Source organism: Hyla sarda, chromosome 4 (genome assembly GCF_029499605.1).
Source record: "Hyla sarda isolate aHylSar1 chromosome 4, aHylSar1.hap1, whole genome shotgun sequence".
Classification (NCBI taxonomy): domain Eukaryota; kingdom Metazoa; phylum Chordata; class Amphibia; order Anura; family Hylidae; genus Hyla; species Hyla sarda.
The window spans coordinates 319,974,216-319,994,743 of NC_079192.1; the positions used below are offsets into that span (position 1 = coordinate 319,974,216).

The window sequence follows — 20,528 nt, forward strand, 5'->3', positions numbered from 1 at the left end:
TCTTATTCCCTAGTATGACCCCCTCCTTTTATTTGTAATCCCCAGCTGGGCTCCTCTTCGCAGTGCAGCAAGAAGTGAGCTTCACCCTTGATTGCCTCGGACAGTCTCCCTTGTCCTGTTCAAGTATGGTTGCTGGTGCTGGGGCTCCACCTCATACTCTCTTGGCTCCAATGATATGGCGCAATGCTGGAACCATCTTTCTCTTGATGTCCCATGCTCAATGGGATGATTCAGAGAGACTATAAATCCAATGTGCAGTCTTTTCAAGGGGTTAAAGTGGAAAAATTTGCTCGAAAAAGTGGTGGTTTGTTTTTGATTGTATTTTATTCTTTTTTTTTATTCTGATATATGATCCAACCAACAATCAGCATTTTTGCTGTATGGTATTTTTTACGCTTGTGCGCTTCATCATGCAGGATCTTAAACAATATATTTTAATAGTTCGGACAATTATGCACGTGGCAACACCAAATATGTTTATTTTTGGGGGGCTGGGAAGGGAAAAAAAGGGTGATTTTATTAATGGAGTAAACTTTGTATAATTTTAAAAACATTTTTAATTTTACACTTTTTGGATTGCATAGCATTGTGCTGTGGGATCGGCGCTCCACTAATATAGCCAAGCTAAGCCAGGCTGCTTCAGTGATTTGGTGATTCGCAGCTGGAGGCAGGTAAGGGGACCCTCCTCTGCCATGTTAGCTTGTCGGACCCCCTGCAACCATGTTCGACAAGCCCAGCTGCACTAGGTGGGATATAAAACTGGGAACTTTAAAGGCCCTTCATTAGCAGTGAGTGTCTGGCACATGCGCAGTCTTCAAAGTCACTTTACTCCGGCACGCACATTTTTCCTTTTATCCCGTCCGGGGTGCAAAATAAAAGAAAACACACTTTCTCTTACCTGCCAACGAGCCCCCGAGGCTCCGGTACAGGTGTTCGGTCCCCGGGCTGTATTCTTCTTACTTCCTGTTAGCCCGGCACGTCACATTGAGCTTCAGCCTATCACCGGCCGACGCGGGACATCGCTGCGGCCGGTGTTAGGCTGAAGCTCCGTGTGACGTGCCGGGCTAACAGGAAGTAAGAACAATACAGCCCGGGGACCGAACACCTGTACCGGAGTGTACCGGAGCTCCGGGGGCTCGTTGGCAGGTAAGAGAAAGTGTGTTTTCTTTTATTTTGCAGCCCGGACGGGATAAAAGGAAAAAAGTGCGCGCCGGACTACTCCTTTAATGTCCCGGGTTGAGGACACAGACAACTGTCATTTTTGCGTTTTGTTTCTTCCTCTAAGTCTTCACCAAATATGTAGATTTTTTTTTTTTTCGTAAAATGGGAAAAAGTTGATTTAACTTTTTATTGGGGAGGGGCTTATGCACATAAAAAAAGTAGAACAATAAAAAACAAAAAACTTTTTTTTACTATTTATTGCTCATTACTGTTAAGTGCATTTACATTGTTCATTACATTGGCAGTAATATTGGTGATCAATGTGCACAGCCTAAAGCCTGAAGCAGCACAGAGCAAATAATCAGAACACTGGCAACCATTTTCATTCATTGGACCCCTGCTATCATACTGCAGGTGGTCTGATGAGAGAAGACAAGAATGGAAACAGTTTTAAAAACCGTGATTAGTACTAGTCACAGTACTTGAAAGGTTAATAGGAACTGCCATCTATGAAGCAAGCGCGGCTCCTGTAAATGCATGTCCTGGTGTGTTAAGTACCAGCGCATCAGGACGTACATTTTTGCCTAATGCTGTAAAGGGGTTAAACTGCAACTGTCTTCTCCCCTCCTCATACTACTCTTCTGCTTGACATTAGTTGTCTACTTTACCACACACACTCTTTTATGCCTTTTTGTGTATAAATATGTGACTCTAAATTTCGTGCTTAACTACATTGTCATAGTAGTTAAAGGGGTTATGACACAATCTTTTTTTTTTGCAAAATTGCAATGCCCTGATAACTAATGTGAAAAGATTCTAAAATTCATTTTGAAGTTACTATGAGCATCTTTTTATGTAATTTAAGGGTAGGGTCACACGTACCGTATTTAACTGCGTATTTTCTGCAGCTTATTTTGATACCCATTGACTTCAACGGATAGGAAAACATACAGCAACAAGTAGGCAACAAAGTACGGCACCTACCCTTAAGGTGTTTTCCGGGTTAGAATAATTATTGGACTATCCTCAGATAAAAGGCGACAAAACGGCAAACTGTGAAATGCTGACATCCAAGACCCTGACCTTTCAGTTGTTTGGTTCCCACTCTTGCACAGTGAATGGGGATAGAAGCAGTTTGCGCCATTCACTGTGTACTGGTAACATACTGTAACTACAGAACGATCCTGCTGCTAATAGCTGTTGATTCTAACTTAAAAATTACAGTTTATAGAACAATTCAGTGTCTTTTACTTGCTGGCTGCCAATATAATACACGGCTTTAATCCCTTGTAACATGGGCTTATTTTATTTTTTTTCTAGGAACATGTTCACCAGTGTGGCTGTATAAAGGAGTAAAAAGTAAATATACCTCCCCTTTTTTCCCTTCATAATTCAAATGGTTGTTTCGCTCCGCACACTCATCTGAAGCTGACAAGCAGCCGAGTGGTGGGGGAGGAGCTTTGCACAGGGAGAGCATATAGACACCACTGTCCTTACTGTGCATGTTGCTCTGTGCAGTAAGGAATAATAAACATTGCATGCAGGGTTACTCTATGGAGGGAATGCAAGTTCATGCAATAGAAGAGAAAGGTTAATGAACTGCCCATGCTCAGCCTCCGAGAATTACTGGACAAGGTGTCCGGTAGCAATGGCAGGGGGCTAACTGAGGTGGAAGGGGATGTCCAGGGGGGGAGGGGTGGCGAATGGTCGGAGGGAGAGAATCAGCAAACAATTCACTTTGGAAAATTGACTGTATAGTTTTATGGTTTTACATATACCACCCACTGATCCATTAATATTATTTAGAAAATACCAATAACAGGGTATAAAATACTGATGTCAATAATTTTTCTTTTTTTAAAGGGGTACTCCAGCTTAGGATAATGTATCCTCTTTCCAAAGGATACAGCATGAGTGTCTGATCGCAGGGGTTTGACCGCTGGGACCCCCTGAGTTTTCCTGCATGGTGTTCCCGTTTTCCTCGTGCATGGAGCGGGGGTCGGCACGCCCCCTCCATACATCTCTATGGGAGTGTATCTCAGTTCTCCCATAGAGATCCATGAAAAGGGTGAGTCGATCCCTGCTCCGTGGATAAGGAGAGCCAGCATGCCATGCAGGAGATCGCAGGGGGTCCCAGTGGGTCAGACACTTATCTCATCTTTTGGATACATTTTCTTAAACCAGTTTACCCCTTTTAATTACCGACTTCCACGGGACAAATATAGGTTTCCCTCTAGCTGGGTAAGCAAAACAAGAATTAAAAAACCTGGTTTCCCCCACTTACCTTGATAAAAGGCCCGATATATTTTGTGGGTTCAATCTGCAAAAGACATCAAAAGTGGGACATGAAACAAAATGACCTCCTCTATATAAACCTAGTGCTAAGACTGAACAGTGTAGACCTCTAACAATAACCAATATGGAAATGAAAACAAGACTGCTTTCATTTCAAGCCTATATCACCAGCATGCTATCCCTTCAGGTCTAAATTTCCTGTATGACCACTAGCCACCATCCAGACCTGAACAGTTTGTCCATACACACAACAATTAACCAAGAGCAAGTGCTCGTCTTCCTTTTTGGATCATTACTAAAAACACCAATTCTTATGTCTAGCATATAAAAGAGGAGGAAGTACTTGTCCCATGATAAAAATAACTGAGCTTCCCACTTACACAAGATGTGCCACCCTTCATTTTATAACATCTCCTAAATTGTGATCATTTTTCAATCTGTCACTACACATTGGATTACGGTATTCAGGGCTTGGATGGCATTTTGCAGAAGAAAATTACTGGTTCTTTTAGCAGACACTAAATGATGTTTCCCAACATATATATTTCCCTGTCAGCACACAGCTGTTTCATAGGGGTATTAAACAATGAATAGGCCATTGCAATGGGAACATACTTCAGAATGAAAGGCTTTTATTTTGCAAATGCACAATTACTTATTGGCATGGAAGCGTCCTGAGCCCTGGTGATATCATTGTAAATGGCTGGGGATGAATGCAAGGCATTGCATTATAGGATTCCAAAGCCCATTGGATGTTTAAGACATTTTTCACACCACATTTGGCCATTACAGTTAATGTGTATTATTGTTATTATATACTTAGGCATGTTATTCTCTCTTCAGAAAGACCCAACATAAGAATATGGAAACATAATCATCTGGATCCATCTGTTCAAGGGCAGTAATAAAAGAAAGGGCATATTGAAGTTTTTTTGTGGTGCCAATAGCCGGATCCAGACATAGACCCGTTAAATGTATGCCATAGTGACATCCTTTTGCCATGTGCAATTGGAAACTGTGGAAATGTTATAGTATGGCCAAGTGCACGCTTTACCATTAGGAAAACACCCTTAAATGTGCAAGTTATTGAAAGGTATTAAATATAGAAGACCCCCTGCTCCTAGATATCAATCTACTTGGGATGTCATGGTAATCTTAAATTTGCTCAATTCATGGGGAGATAATGATTCCATACGATTACAATTATTTTATAAACTCACAATGTTATCATGTCTAATTTTTTTTTTTTTTTTTTTTAAGAGTCTCAAACATTAGTTTTAGATATTTCTCACAGACAATTTTCCCCTCAAAGAGTTCTATTTTTCCATAATTAAAAAAACTAAGACTAATCTTCGCACATTTTTTTACCCAGCTTTTCCTCATCAAGAAAATTTAAATGTACGTTGCTTGAAGTCTTACGACCTAAAAACGAAAACTCTTAGGAGTTGCTCGACTTCTCAATGACTTACCGTATTTTTCGTCCTATAGGACGCACCGGCGTATAAGACACATCCAATTTATAGGTGCAAAATCTAAAAAAAATAAAGATTTTGAACCCAATAGTGGTCTTCAACCTGCGGACCTCCAGATGTTGCAAAACTACAACTCCCAGCATGCCCGGACAGCCGTTCGCTGTCCGGGCATGCTGGGAGTTGTAGTTTTGCAACATCTGGAGGTCCGCAGATTGAAGACCACTGCATAGGGGGTAATACTCACGTGTCCCCGCCGCTCCGGACCCGTCACCGCTGCCCTGGATGTCGCTCCATCGCTGTCGCCGTGTCCCCGTCGCTCCAGAACGTCTCTGCTGCCAGCAGGGTATCCTTGCTCTCCGTCGCCGCCACCACGTCGTTACGCACGCAGACGCACGTACGTGACGACGAGGAAGGAGAGCATCGGCCATACAGTGGATCCCTGAACGGAGAAGACACCGAGGAGGCAGGTAAGGTCCCTCCCGGTGTCCTGTAAGCACTAACCCGGCTATTCAGTCAGGCTGTTCGTGACCGCCGCGGTCACTTTCCCTTCAGACGCGGCGGTCAGCTTTGATTGCCACGTCTGAAGGGTTAATACAGGGCATCACCGCGATCGGTGATGTCCTGTATTAGCCGCGGGTCCCGGCCGTTGATGGCCGCAGGGACCGCCGCGATAGGGGTGTATTCAGCGTATAAGACGCATCGACTTTTTCCCCCCAGTTTTGGGGAAGAAAAAGTGCGTCTTATACGTCTAAAAATACGGTACCTCCTTTTGCAGACCTCATTTACTGGTATCTTTTCCAACTTTAGCGAGGTATATCAGACCAGTCATGTCTCTAGCAGGTATCAACTATACCCCTTGTTAAGTTCCGTGAGGGGGGTAGTTTCCAAAATGTGGTCACATCTGGGTATTAATTGTTTTGCGTTTATGGCAGAAGCTCTGTAAAATCAGCCACCCCTGTGCAAATCACCAATTCAGGCCTCAAATGTACATAGTGCGCTCTCACTCCTGAGCCTTGTTGTGAGTCTGCAGAACATTTTACGCCCACATATGGAGTATTTCCGTACTCAGGAGAAATTGTGTTACAAATTTTTTATTTTTTTCCCTTTTATCGCTTGTGAAAATTAAAAAGTATGGGGCAACACCAGCATGTTAGTGTAATTATTTTTTTTTTTACACTAACATGCTGGTGTAGACCCCAACTTTACCTTTTCATAAGGGGTAAAAGGAGAAAAAGCCCCCCAAAATTTGTAGTGTAATTTCTCCCGAGTACGGAGATACCCCATATGTGGCCCTAAACTGTTTCCTTGAAATACGACAGGGCTCCAAAACGAGAGAGAGCCATGCGCATTTGAGGCCTAAATTGGGGACTTGAATCTGCCATAAAAATACCCTATGGCAGTGTTTCCCAAACAGGGTGTCTCCAGCTGTTGCAAAACTCCCGGCATGCCTGGACGGTCAGTGGCTGTCCGGCAATACTGGTAGTTGTTGTTTTTCAACAGCTGGAGGCTCTGTGTTGCAAGACTATTTTTTTTTTATTTTTTATTTGGGGGGGGGGGGGGGAATGTGTAGGGGTATGAGGATATGTAGTGTTTTACTTTTTAGTTTGTAGTTGTAGTGTAGCGTAGTGTTTTTAGGGTACATTCACACGGTTGGGTTTACAGTGAGTTTGAGCTGCAGCTGAAAATTTGCCGCATCTCAAACTTGCAGCAGAAAACTTGCTGTAAACCCACCCGTGTGAATGTACCCTGTACATTCACATGGTAGGGGGGGAGAGAGGGGGGCAAACCTCCAGCTGTTTCAAAACTACATCTCCCAGCATGCACTGACAGACCATACATGCTGGGAGTTGTAGTTATGCAACAGCTGGAGGCACATTGGTTGCGAAACACTGAGCGTTTGTTACTTAACTCTGTGTTTCGCAACCAGTGTGCCTCCAGATGTTGCAGAACTACAACTACCAGCATGTACAGTCTCTCAGTGCATGCTGGGAGTTGTATTTTTGCAACAGCTGGAGGCACACTGGTTGCGAAACGCTGAGTTAGGTAACAAACGCTGTTTCACAACGAATGTGTCTCCAGCTGTTGCAAAACTGCAACAATCAGCATGCACAGACTACCAAAGGGCATGCTGGGAGTTGTAGTTTTGCAACAGCTGGAGGCACATTTTTTCTATGAAAAAGTGTGCATTCAGCTGTTGCATAACTACAACTCCCAGCATGCCCTTTGGATTTGCATGCTGCGAGTTGTTGGTAAGCAACAGTAGGAGGTGAACAGGCCTCACCTCCTGCTGTATCCTGCCGCCGGGACCGATCCTGCTGCTCCTGTCGCCGCCACCGTACACGAGGGGACCCCCGCCGATCCCCAGCAGGTCCGTGATTGGTCAGTCGTTCCGACCAATCAATCAAGTGATCGTAAGGTGGCACACATGCCACCTCACTACTGCTGGGTAAGGGTGAATGGGGCTGTCTCGGACAGCCCCATTCACCCTTTTTTTTCCGGGTCACCTGAATTGAATGGCGATTTGCCACGATCGCCGACATGGGGGGGGGTCTCAGGACCCCCCTAAGTGATATGCCGGGATGGCTGCTGATAGATATCAGCAGTCATCCCGTTCCGATCACCGCGTCCAGAGACTCTGTGATCCAGGAAAGCTGTGCCGTAAATGTATGGCGCTGTGCGCTAAGTACTTCTTAGCAGCGCCGTACATTTACGGCACATGTCCTTAAGGGGTTAAATGCTGGACTTCATGTACTGTTTCAACTTTTTTCATGTTAACTGTTTATTAACTTTGTTTGCTGCTATCAATTCAGTAAAGAAAGAATTTAGCATAATGCTCATCTCCTGTCTTCAATAAAATCTATATTTTTCATCACCAATTAATCAGATCTTCTCACCACTGGAAATAATCCCTACCTCCTGCTTGTTTTTTTTTTAAAGAAAATTTCCATATAAATAAATAAATAAGATAAATAATAGTATTTCTCTTTCAGATTATTTAAGGACTGTAGAAGTGGTCCCCTCAGGGCCCTATTCTTTTGCCTACCTTACACTTTCCAGGAATTTAAACCTGGCACTGTGCCTGAATAACTGTGGAAAATGCCAGGACCAGCTTCCTTAGAGACAATAGTCCTCTGAAAATAAATGCTATCTTAATAGGTTGCGTCACAACTCAAAACAAATGAGTGGTCTGAATATACCATTTCCAGATTGTTTACACTTCTTGGTTTCCCTACGCTGCCATACACATGATTAATTTCTTATTCCTTCCAAAATAAGTGCCACCCCTGTCCTAAGGTGTGTGGAATTATAACTTAGCTCTTGTCGCTTCAGGTGAACGGATGACAGGTGTGGCACTGCTTTTTGAAGAAATCAGCTCTATTGTTCTAATTCTAGGAGAATACACAGCAAAAAATAGGCTGCAAAAAAACGGCACATGTGACCCTACCCATAACTGTTCATAATCAACATATTGCCTAGAATAAGCAGAAATCATCTTTTTGTCACTTTTAGCTTAAAGAGGTACTCCAGGGAACTGAACTTTTTAGACACCCATCACCTATACACAGAATGGGGAATAAGTTTCTGATTGCAGGGAATCCAACCACTGGGACCCCCTGTGATCTCCTGTCCGGTGCCCGGCTACTAGCGGGTCATCGGCATACTATGGCCCCCACCTTTCTGGACAGACTTAAGTGGTAGGCTGTCTGGCTCAGTGGGCAGTCTCTTGCATTTGTCTAGGAAGGTGGGGGCTGGAGTGCGCCAATGACGCGTAAGTAGCCGAGGCCCTGTACAGGATATCACAGGGTACTGACCAGTGAGACCACCCCTAGGGATAGGGAATACGTTTCAGGAGAACTTCAGTTCCCTGTAAGAAGTTCAGTTCCCTGGACTACCCTTAAGAATTATTTTTACACGCATTTGGTCTACAATGTTCCCGAATAGAGGTGAAAAATCCATTGGACATAACTCCAGAGTATTTTAATTCTTCCATCATTTTCATCATTATCAGTTTTAAAGAAAGTGTTGAATTAACGGGAAACAGAATTTTCAAATGGGATAAGAACATGGTTTTGACAGTTCTGTTTAACTTAAGACTTTGGTTGAATTTGGTTTCAGACAAAACAATTCCACACTAAATAAATGTAATTTAAAGCAATTCTTTGGAGAAAAGTTGTGAATTTTTGCCCAGAAATAGTCTGATGTATCCACAATAACGCTTACTCTACAGTTCAGTTTGAGAAAACTCTAAAAGCTTGTACTTTCTTTTGCTTTTGTCTTTAAACAGATCAATCATTTGTGTAAAATACTGTTCGCTTTTAGCAGAAGGAGTACATACTGTATATATACCAGGAAACCCTAAACAAAAATAAAAAATTGGACAAAAAAAAAATAAAAATCAAATTGGAGATTTATAATTCTTCTTAAAGTTGGAATGAAATAACTATGTGGACCTAAAATCTGCCAATAAGATTTCTGCCTACTTCAGCAGTTGAAAAGGTTATGTTCATTTACACACACTGTTCTGAATGAATGCATGGCACTTATTCCATAGGTGGAACACTCTATTTACAATAGTGCTTTCAAGCCCGAAGGAGAAGGGACATTCCCCACATAGTGGATATGCTGAAGGTTTTCTGCATTTTCAAAATCCCATCAACTTTGCTGTTAACTGTAAATATTTCTGTACAGAAAATCTGGAGCTTATCTGCTGAATGTGAACATATCCCTATTGTATGTTAACGTCTACTATAGTTGCTGCAGGTTTCACACGTTAAAATTCACAGGTAGTCTCATGGCACCAAAATGCTATGAGATTAAATGCCGATTTTTATGTGTGAAATCCACAGGTACGTTCACACATGCATAACTCACAGCAGGAAACCATTCACTTCAAAAGGATCAGAAGCATCTGCAATAGTGGAGGATTTGCAGGTTTACTGAGGGCCCATTGAAGTAAGTGGTACCAAAACTTGCAGTGTATTTCCCGCTGAAAGTTATGCACGAGTAAACATACCCTAAAGAAGTATTTCTCAATACTTCTAAGGCAAAAACACAATATATCCAAGTCAATTTAAATCCAAATACCGCCAGGCTATGATAGTTCTTAACATTTCTCAAATTACATTAGAAAATATTATCCTTTGATTAACCTTATACCTCTGCTTTGACTTTGGCATGCCATTTTTTGAAAAACTTATCCATAATCCACAGGATTGGGGATAATTGTCTGATCTCTGGGACTTCCTCTCCTGATCTGTGTTCACCTGAACAGTGCCCAGCTCTCAGCAGGGCCACATTTAGGAGATTGTGGGGGATCCGAGGGGTCAGACACCCCCTCACAATCAAGACACGTATGCCCTATCCTGTGGATAGTGGATACATTTTTGTAGTGGATAACCTCTTTAAAGATGTCTTAAAAAGGTAAAAGGTTCATTTAGACATCACATACACATTTTCAGTGTTTTTAAATACCATTAACAAAATGTATCTAAAGTGTTTAATGCATTTTTTTTCAAGTACCCTTAGGCTATGATCACATCAGTTTTGTTCAAATCCATTATATGTCTGTTACTGACACATAACAGAGGTCACTCATAATGGTTACGAAGCAAATGTTAACAGAAGTAAAAAGGTAAAAGTTTTCGTAAAACTTGCATATAAAATAATGGACTGCTAACATCCGTTATTTTCTGTTATAACATCTGTTTAGGTCTCTTAATGTCAACTATTTTATAACCGTGCCCATTTTCTTCTTCTGAGCATGCTCAGTAGCAATAACTGAGGAAATAATGGATAAAAATAACGGCGTATAACAGAGTAATTTGAGTCACCATAGACTTCAAAAGGTTAAAGGAGTACTCCGGAATGGAAAAATTGTCATTCATACAGCAGGCTGTAAAAAAAACAAAAGAGGTACACACCTTCCATCGCTCCCCCGATGCCTCCGGTAACCTGCCCCGGCCTCCACCGCGATCCTCTTCCAGGTTGCCGGTGAGTCATACTGCACTCAGCCAATCACTGATCACAGCAAAGTCCCACCTTGGCCCGGCGATAGGCTGAGTGGCAGTGTGATGTTTTCGAGGCGGGACTTCACTGCGGCTGGTGATTGGCTGAGTGCAGTATGACTCACTGACCACTGGCGACCAGGAAGAGGATCGAGGTGGAGACCAGAGCGGGTTACCGAAGGCACCGGGGGGGAAGCTAGGTATGTACCCCTTTATTTATTTTTTTACTGCTAGCAGGATGAATGACAGTTTTTTCCATCCCGGAGTACTCCTTTTTTTTTTCAACTGTAATTTTTATTAAAGATTTTCACATAAAAATAGAAAGTTAGTATAACACATTCAAAGCATAATCTGGGGCAATGCCCAGAGCGATCACATCAGGGCAAATGACAAGCTAAGATAGAGACCAGAGCATTCAGAAACAATTGTAGTCCAATACAACTAGCCCCAATCCCAGATAACCCATAAAGACTGTAGTGAATGAACATAGGTTTATAGCCAAATACTCAAAGAGAGAACTAAGACTCTACAACACGAAGACAAAGAGAGAAGACAGAAACAAAGACAAAAAGGAGACAAGGACAACAGAACCTCGAACAAACAACAACAAACAAACAAACAGAAAAAGGGGGGGGGGAGGGGGAACAAGAAGGGAGGGGAAAGAGGGGGGGGGGGGAAGGAGGATGTCAGTACCGCCTCAGGGAGGTTGCCTGTCAGAGAAACGGTCCCATGGTTCCCAAACTGAAAGAAAGGCAGGGATAGTATTATTCAAAGAGGCAGTGAGGTATTCTAAAGAGCGTATATCACATATTCGGGAGAGTAGGTCCGATTCAGAGGGAGGAAGAGTCCTCTTCCAGCATTTAGCAACAAGTGTCTTAGCTGCCAAGAACATATGCATAGCCAGTTTAAACAGTTTCTTGGGCAGAGCAGAGTGTGAAAGGTGCAAGAGGTAGACCTGAGGGTCAGGAGGGACCGAGACTCCAAGAACATCTGATACCAAACGACTCACTAACTCCCAGTACCCCGTGATAAGAGGGCAGGACCAGAAAACATGAAACAGAGAGCCCAAACCCACCCCACAACGCCAGCACTGGGGGGGGATATCGGGATTCAGCCTATTCAATAACTCTGGAGTATGGTACCAACCCATAAGTAATTTATATTGAGTCTCCTTATAAGCTGTACATATAGACGCCCTAGAGGCCCGCTCCCATATTATCTTCCATTGAGGGAGAGTGATAGTAGTATTAAGTGCCTCCTCCCAGCGAGACATATAGCGATGAGATACCAGGACTCCCTCCTGAGGTTGGATTAGCAAGGAATAAATATCGGAGAGAAGCCCCCTCGTCTGAGGTCCACCACGACACAACCGTTCAAACCCCGTAGGGGAAGACACCACTAGCGCACCCAGCATGGAGGACATGAAATGTCGTAGCTGTGAATAATGAAAACGCTCAGACGAGGGGAGATCCCAACGAGACTGTAACTGAGAGAAGGGCAAGAGGGTACGCACCAAAGGATCAACTACATCCGCCCAGCAAAAAAGGCCTCTAGACCCCCATTCCCTTACCATAAGAGAGGTCCGGCCAGGGGGAAAACTAGGATGATAAAGGAAAGATTGAAGAGGGGAAGAGGGAGACAGTAATTTAAATTTGACTGAATTCCACACATATTTAGAAAATGCCATAGGACCCAGGAGAGGGGAGAGAGTAGGAGCAGAGGCAGGAAGAGTCCAGAGGAGAGCGTTAGGGTGGATAGGCACCAACCACAGCTTCTCTATTTCCATCCAGCGGCTGTAGGCATGATAGGTGGACCACGCCGCTAGATGGCGCAAATGGGCAGCCCAGTAATACTTCACCACATCCGGGACCGCCAGACCCCCAAACGCCCGCCCAGCCAACATCACGGACATCGGTAGCCGATGCCTTTTACCGTCCCAAATGAACCGAAAAATAGCTACCTGTAGGGAGCGCAGGGCCGACAGCGGGACCCGAACTGGCAGGGTTTCAAAAAAGTAAAGGAGTTTCGGAAGGACAGTCATTTTCACCGCAGCAATGCGGCCAAAAAAAGAAATATATTGCGAGCGCCATTTTTCCATAAGGGCACGGAGATCCCTGAATAGGGGGAGATAGTTGGTAGAGTATAGTGAGGAATAGTGAGAGGAGATCCAGACCCCAAGGTATTTAATAGCAGAGGGAGACCACCGAAAAGAAAAGTTAGAGCGTAAAAGAGTAGAAAGATGAGGGGGAAGGTTAAGAGGGAGAGCCTCCGACTTAGAAAGATTTACCTTGTAGCCAGAAACCACCCCATAGTCATGCAGGACCCTATAGAGAGAAGGAAGAGACAATAGAGGTCGAGAAAGCGTAAGAAGGACATCATCAGCAAATAAACAAACCTTGAACTCCCTATCATGTAAGGAAATACCAGTTATGTCCGGATCGCCTCTGATCATGGCAGCCAAAGGCTCAATACAGAGTGCAAAGATCAGCGGGGATAACGGGCAACCCTGACGAGTCCCATTAAACAAAGAAAAAGTAGGAGATGGCGAGTGAGGAAGTTTAAGTGAAGCTGTAGGGGAGGAGTAGAGACCCCGCAGTGCAGTCAAAAACTTCCCCGAAATCCCAAATTTCTGTAAGGTAGCAAAAAGGAACGGCCACCCAAGCCTATCAAAAGCTTTCTCAGCATCAAGACTAAGAATTAATGCCTGTTCAGATCTCCGATTGATCAAATCAATCAGGTCCACTACCCTCCTAGTGTTGTCTCCTCCCTGGCGACAAGGGATAAATCCAACCTGGTCCTTATGAACAAGGGCCGGGAGGAAGGAGCATAGTCTAACTGCCAAAACCTTGGAAAAGAGCTTAAGGTCAGAGTTAAGGAGGGCAATGGGCCGGTAACTCGAACAATCGTGAGGATCCTTACCAGGCTTGGGTATGAGGGTGATAAGGGAGTGCAAGAAAGACTGCGGGATCGTTTCTCCGTCTAGAAAGGAATTGAAAAGGGGGACAAGTTTAGGCACTAACAAAGATGAAAATGTTTTATAGTACAGGTAAGGGAAGCCATCCGGCCCAGGGGAGCGACCAGAGGGGAGAGATTTAAGGACCTCAGAGATCTCCTCTCCAGTAATAGGAGCATTAAGAGCGTCCCGGTCTGTCCCTGAAAGAGAGGGTAAACCACATTGAGAAAGATAGGCATCTAGGGCCGCCACTCTCTCCCCCTGGTCGGATGGCAACTGGGAAGGAAGTGAGTAAAGATTAGTGTAATAGTCAACAAATAGACGAGAGATATCAGCAGGGTGGTAATGAAGCACCCCAGCAGGGTCCTTCAAAGCTGAGGGGGATTGAGCAGCAGCCCGGTCACGCAACCGTCTCGCCAGCATAGTGTGGGCCTTGTTGCCCCTCTCATAGAAACGCTGCCTAGCATAAAGCAATTGCCTCTCAACTTTATGGAGAGCCAGGTCGCTTAAGCGTGCCCGAGCCGCCACCAAGCTCCTCAGGGTCGAAACAGAAGGAGAACACAACAAGAGAGCCTCCAGTCGAGCAATTTCCAGACGAAGTTCCCGAGATCGATTCAGAGCGCTCCGCTTGAGACCGGCGCCCAGAGCAATGCAATGGCCCCGGATCACCGATTTGTGAGCTTCCCAAAGGATAGCCTGAGAGGATACAGAGCCATCATTGGTGATAAAGTAGTCGGAAATACACTGCTGAATCGATTCACGGGAAGGTAAGGATTTAAGAAGAGAGTCGTTCATCCTCCAATGACAGGATCTCAGAGAGGAAGGGGTAGAAGAAAAAGAGAGAAGAACTGGACAGTGGTCAGACCAGGAGATAGGGTCTAGAGAAGTATCAGAGAGCATGCGCACCATAGGGAGATTCCCAAAAAAATAATCGATACGAGTATGCAATTTGTGGGGATGTGAGTAAAAACTAAAAGAGCGCTCCGTCGGATGGCCAATCCGCCACAAATCGTAGAGCGAGGAGTTACGTATGAGACGTCGAAAAAGCGAAGCCAGGCGCAGCTGTGCAGGCGCAGGGGGAGCACTAGTAACAGAATGGCGGTCCAAGGATGGGGAAAAAATGAGGTTGAAGTCACCGCCCACTAACCATGCAGAAGGGGGATACCTCTGGAGTTTAGTAAAAACCCTACGCAGGAAAGGGATTTGCGAAGTGTTAGGCGCATAGACATTACAGAGCAAAAGGGGGACCCCTCCCAGTGTACCCTCCAAGATTACGTATCGTCCCATAGGGTCAGAGAGAGAGGAAGAAACTTGAAGCGAGCAGGACCTAGAGACCAGAATAGCCACCCCCGCTGTTTTCCTATTAGTGGTAGCTGAGTAAGACTGGGGAAATAGGTGTTGAAGAAATTGGAAAGACCCAGAATGGTCGAAGTGCGTCTCCTGAAGGAAAACTATATCAGCATGTAAACCAACCAACTCCCTTTGAAGTAGGCGTCGCTTAGTGGGGGAATTAAGCCCCTTAACATTCAGGGAGACACACCTGACCATGGCGGGTGAGTGAAGAAAAAGAAACAGCCATAAAGAAGCATACTCACAAGGACAACCTGGTAGGATACACCGGGCAGCACCAAAACCTCAATGGGGACTGGAAAAGAGCAGGGACCAGCAACTGTACGGACAGGAGAAGGGAACCTAAGGCGGGAGAAAAAAAGGGGAAAGGGACAAACAAGACAACAGAAGACCAACAGAAAACAACACCAAATCAAGAGAAAACACAAAGACAAACAAAACGACGAAAGACCAAACAGATACCAGAGAACCAAACAAACAAATAAAGTACAACAGATAATAGTAAAATAAACCATTGACCAGGAAGCCAATGCGGAGGCCAGGACCATCAATGTGGACCATGAACCAAAGCATGAGCGATCCATAACTATGGCCTCAGGAGGGGAAACGGAAGGAGTCAACTGGAGAGCCACCACCAAAAAGGTAGGTGCCCAACTCTGAGGCCATTGCAGAAAAAACACATATGAATAAGAACCACAGGTGACCAAAAAATGCAACTGTACTATAATGATGGGGATAATATAATTCTAGAACAAATGCAACCGCTCGGAGGGGATAATCTCCGTCAATCAGGGGACTGACAGAGTCCAGCAGGAACCCCCAAGCAAGAAGTATTGAGGAAAAAATACAACGTCCCAGTCAGAAACTCAGGGGGGAGCCCGAGCCGGGGCCCCCAGGGCAGGTGGTGAAGACTTCCGCTGGGAACCAGACCGGCGAGCTCGGACTGGTTGCCACACAGGAGGCAAAGGTGGAGGGGGAGACATCAGGTCCCAATCTTCCAACTGAGGCACAGGCAATTCCAAAGTGGAGCAGAAGGCTTGAAGGTCAGAAAAGGAGCGTAAAACAGCGGAGCGTCCATCTCTGCGGGCATGGAGCCCAAATGGAAAATTCCACCTATACGGCACCTGATGAGAGCGTAGGACCTCCAGGAGGGGTTGGAGCAGTCGTCGCTTCCTGAGGGTTAACCAGGACAAGTCCTGAAAAAGTTGAAGAGGAGCCCCATTGAAGTCAAAATGTCTCAGGGACCTAGCCTTAGCCATTATAGCTTCTTTAACCTGGAAATCATGTACACAGCAAATAACATCTCGTGGAGCGCCCGAGGCAGATTTAGGACGAAGCGCCCTGTGAGCTCTGTCCAGTTTGATCCTATGGGAGGGGGGTTCGCCAAGTATCAGGTTAAAAATGGTTTCCAGGGCGGCAAAAAGGTCCTCCTCACGTGCAGCTTCCGGCAGCCCTCGCACCCTAATGTTGTTACGCCTCCCTCTATTGTCCAGATCCTCAACATGGGCATGGAGATCCCCAAGGAAGTCCTTCTGAGAAGCAATGGTAGAGTGGAGCTGGGTAATATACTCTCTGGTGTGATCATGAGCATCTTCCAATCCATCCACTCGGTCAGAGACATGCTGGAGGTCCTGTCGCATAGAGGAGATCTCCGCTCGGCAGGCTTCCTTAACCTCAGCAATAAGAGAGCGGAAGTCCTCCTTAGTAGGAATTTGGGAAAGGAGCTGGCTCAAATCAGGGAGAGCAGAGGAATGCACAGACAGGCCCGAGCAGGGTAAATCAGAGTCAGATGCCAAGTCCCAGGACTGGAGGGCTGGGGTCGGCCCCGGTGGTGCTACCGGCCCAGGTTGAGAGCAGGGGGTCCCCTTAGGAGACAGATGGAGTGCCCCAGAAGCTGGCATGGAGGTCTGCATGGCAGCTTGGCTGGACCTCTGTGGCTTAGGGGAACGTGAGGGGGTATAGCAGGCAGCTAGAGGGTCCAGAGGGGTAATAGGAGAATGGGCTGGGGGAACAGAGGCAGGTCCCACTTGTGTAGGGGAGTGGGAGGCCGAGCAGTAGTGAGTAGCTGAGCACGGCAGAGAACTTGCTGGAGAAGGCCGGCCCCCCACCAAGGAAGCCCAAGATGGAGCCCCAGCAGGTCCACCCAGCGACAAGGGAGAGGAGCCCACCAGGGACAGCTGTAGAGCGGGGATAGGGGGGGAATCCGCCGTTAACACAGGTCCCCCAGCAGCACTCACCGCCACAGGCAACAGTTCCAGCGTAGGAGAAGAGCCCACAACAGGGGCCGCAGCAGCAGGCAGGAGATCCGGAGCAGGGTCAGTAGCGCTGCTCCCCGACGGCTGAAGCGAGGTCACAGGCTCAGTCACGGCAGCTGCAGTCACCGGCAGTAGAAGCGCAGGCGTCCCTGGTGTCTTCGGCAGATGGTAAGCAGAGAGATCCCTCGTGGGTAGCACTGAGTGAGCGCCGGAACGGGAGCGCAGGCCCAGCGCAGGTCCCGTAATGGCGGTGAGGGAAGAAGAGGCTGAGGCCGGGGACGGCTGAAAGTAGCGTGGTATGCCTCCGGAGGTAGATAAAGTCAGTCGGGCGGGTGCAGAGGGGTTTCTGGCACGTCGGGAATTCTTCCCCATCTGAAAGCAGGGTCACCTTTGTGGATTTAAAGCTCCTTTATGGCCAACAGAGCGGGAGCCCTCTTAATGTGCGGCCATCACCGTCGGCGCCAAGCCACGCCCCCCGGCAACTGTCCCGGAGTACTCCTTTAACCCCTTAACGACGCAGGACGCAAATGTAAGTCCTGGTGAGCCAGTACTTAACGCACCAGGACGTACATTAAGTCCTAAGCATAACCGCAAGCATCAGAGCGATGCCCGGATCATGCGCGGCAGGACCCGGCCAGCCGGTAATATCCACGATCCCACGGATGTCCACCATTAACCCCTCAGATGCCGTGATCAATACAGATCATGGCATCTGCAGCATCGCTGTCACTAAAATGGATGATCGAATTGCCCGCAGCGCTGCCGAAGCGATCCGATCATCCAGCATGGCAGACGGAGGTCCCCTCACCTGGCTCCGCTGCCTTCCTGGTGTCTTCTGCTCTGATCTGCCTTCCCGCAGACCAGAGCAGAAGATGACTGATAACACTGATCAGTGCTATGTCCTATACATAGCACTGAACAGTATTAGCAATCGAATGATTGCTATAAATAGTCCCCTATGGGGACTATTAAAGTGTAAAAATAAAAGTAAAAAAAGTAAAAGTAAAAAAATTTGAAAAACCCCCTCCCCCAATAAAACTTAAAATTGTCCCATTTCCCCCATTTCACCCTCAAAAAGTGTTAATCAAAAATATTTTAGATACATATTTGGTATCGCCACGTGCGTAAATATCTGAACTATTAAAATAAAAGGTTAATGATACCGTATGGTGAACGGCGTGAACGTAAAAAAAAAAATCCAAAATAGCTGCTTTTTTATAACATTTTATTCCCCCCAAAAAATTATAGAAAATGGATTAAAAGTTTTATATAAGCAAATATGGTATCAATAAAAAGTACATATCATGGCGCAAAAAATTTGCCCTCATACCGCTGCTTATACGGAAAAATGAAAAAGTTATAGGTCTTCAAAATAAGGGGTTTTAAACGTACTAATTTGGTTAAAAAGTTTGAGATTTTTTTTTTAAGCGCAACAGTAATAGAAAAGTACATTATCATGGGTATCATTTTAATCGTATTGACCCAAATAATAAAGAACACGTCATTTTTACTGTAAATTGTACGGCGTGAAAATGAAACTTTCCAAAATTAGCAAAATTGCGGTTTTCTTTTTAATTTCCCCACACAAATAGTATTTTTTTTTGTTGCGCCATACATTTTATGGTAAAGTGAGTGATGGCATTACAACGGACAACTGGTCGCGCAAAAAACAAGCCCTCATACTAGTCTGTGGATGAAAATATAAAAGAGCTATGATTTTTTGAAGGCGAGGAGGAAAAAACGAAAACGTAATAATAAAATTGTCTGAGTGCTTAAGGCCCAAATGGGCTGAGTCCTTAAGGGGTTAAATTACTACATCTGTTATTACATACCTTATTTATGACGAAAAAAAAAAAAAAGGCTTTTCTCTCCTCAAAATAAAAGTAAAATAAACGCAATAGACAATAACCGAGTACAGCGGAGATTCAAAAAAGCCCATTGACATGAACGGGATCTGTTACCTTCTTTTTCATCATCGTTGCTCATTTCTATAACGGAAATGAGCAACGGAGATGAAAACTGCTGATGTGAACATGTAAGTAGCATGATAAAAAAAAAAAAAAAAAAAAAAGATACCTACCCCTAAAATGGCACAAGCCAATACACTTAATATACACACTTTTCAGAATCTTTATGTAGGGTTTTAATCTTTAAAAATGCCTCTCTCTTGTCTGTACTTAGCCTGGTTGCTGGAAAAATAACACTTTAGAGAAAAAAATATGCCTCTCCAGGAGACAAAAAAAAAAAAACATATTCCATCACACATCACTCAGAGGCTACTGTAATCCAATCCCCTTCCCATAGCGGTAACAATAGAACAAATAACAGAAATTCAATTATCAGTATTTGAGGAATGCCTAAATCTTATTCCAAATTTTTTTATTTAAACTTTTCTTTATTTTGCACACAAAAATGACAATGATATTACAGGAAAACACCTGCCACCCCCTTCTAATTGGAACCAAACATCCAGAAGACATGCTATGCTAAATTACTTCTGTTCCAAATATCTTAAATAGCTTGGGCCTTCTTGGAAAGCTCTCCAAGGAGACCAAGTGCCAAACAACAACTCATGAGTGTGGTGTCTACTTCATACCAAGTCCTCCATACACATAATCTCGTTCACTTTCACTTATCTGTGTGGCAATCAGAGGAGGCCTGCTTTTCCCCCCCAATATAGGGGTATGCATGCTCTGGCCGCTATCACCAACAAACTAAGTAAGGACCTTTTATAGCCACTCACTATAAAGAGCTTCTAAACCTCAGATGGTGTACTGATCAGAAGTATCCAATGTCCTTTACTGCAGCACTGGTTACTCATCCCCCCCCCCCCCCCCCCCCCAAAAAAAAAAATAAAAAAAATAAAAGAATAATAAATATGTTGCAAGTATAAGAAAATGAGAGGATGTAAAGATTCTCAAAGATAAATATTATCTACTAGAACTATATTCTCATCTATGACTTACATTTATTGGGGTGTAGTTACCATCTTGCATTGTGTGCCACAATTTAGGTACAATGGGGGACATTTATCAAT

The 20,528-nt window shown here is 44.8% G+C and overlaps 1 protein-coding gene across 5 annotated transcripts in view; it reads right to left on the bottom strand.

The window, feature by feature from the left end:
- The window catches only part of ARHGAP26 (Rho GTPase activating protein 26), a 412,307-nt gene that overhangs the window by 78,210 nt on the left and 313,569 nt on the right, over positions 1 to 20,528 (bottom strand). For 4 of the 5 annotated variants that reach the window (XM_056574910.1, XM_056574907.1, XM_056574911.1 and 1 more), the window contains one exon: positions 3,446 to 3,481. The exons of the other annotated variant lie outside the window; for it this stretch is intronic. In XM_056574910.1, the coding sequence (XP_056430885.1) occupies positions 3,446 to 3,481 (36 nt within the window). The remainder of the gene's footprint in view (positions 1 to 3,445; positions 3,482 to 20,528) is intronic. 5 annotated transcript variants of the gene reach the window in all.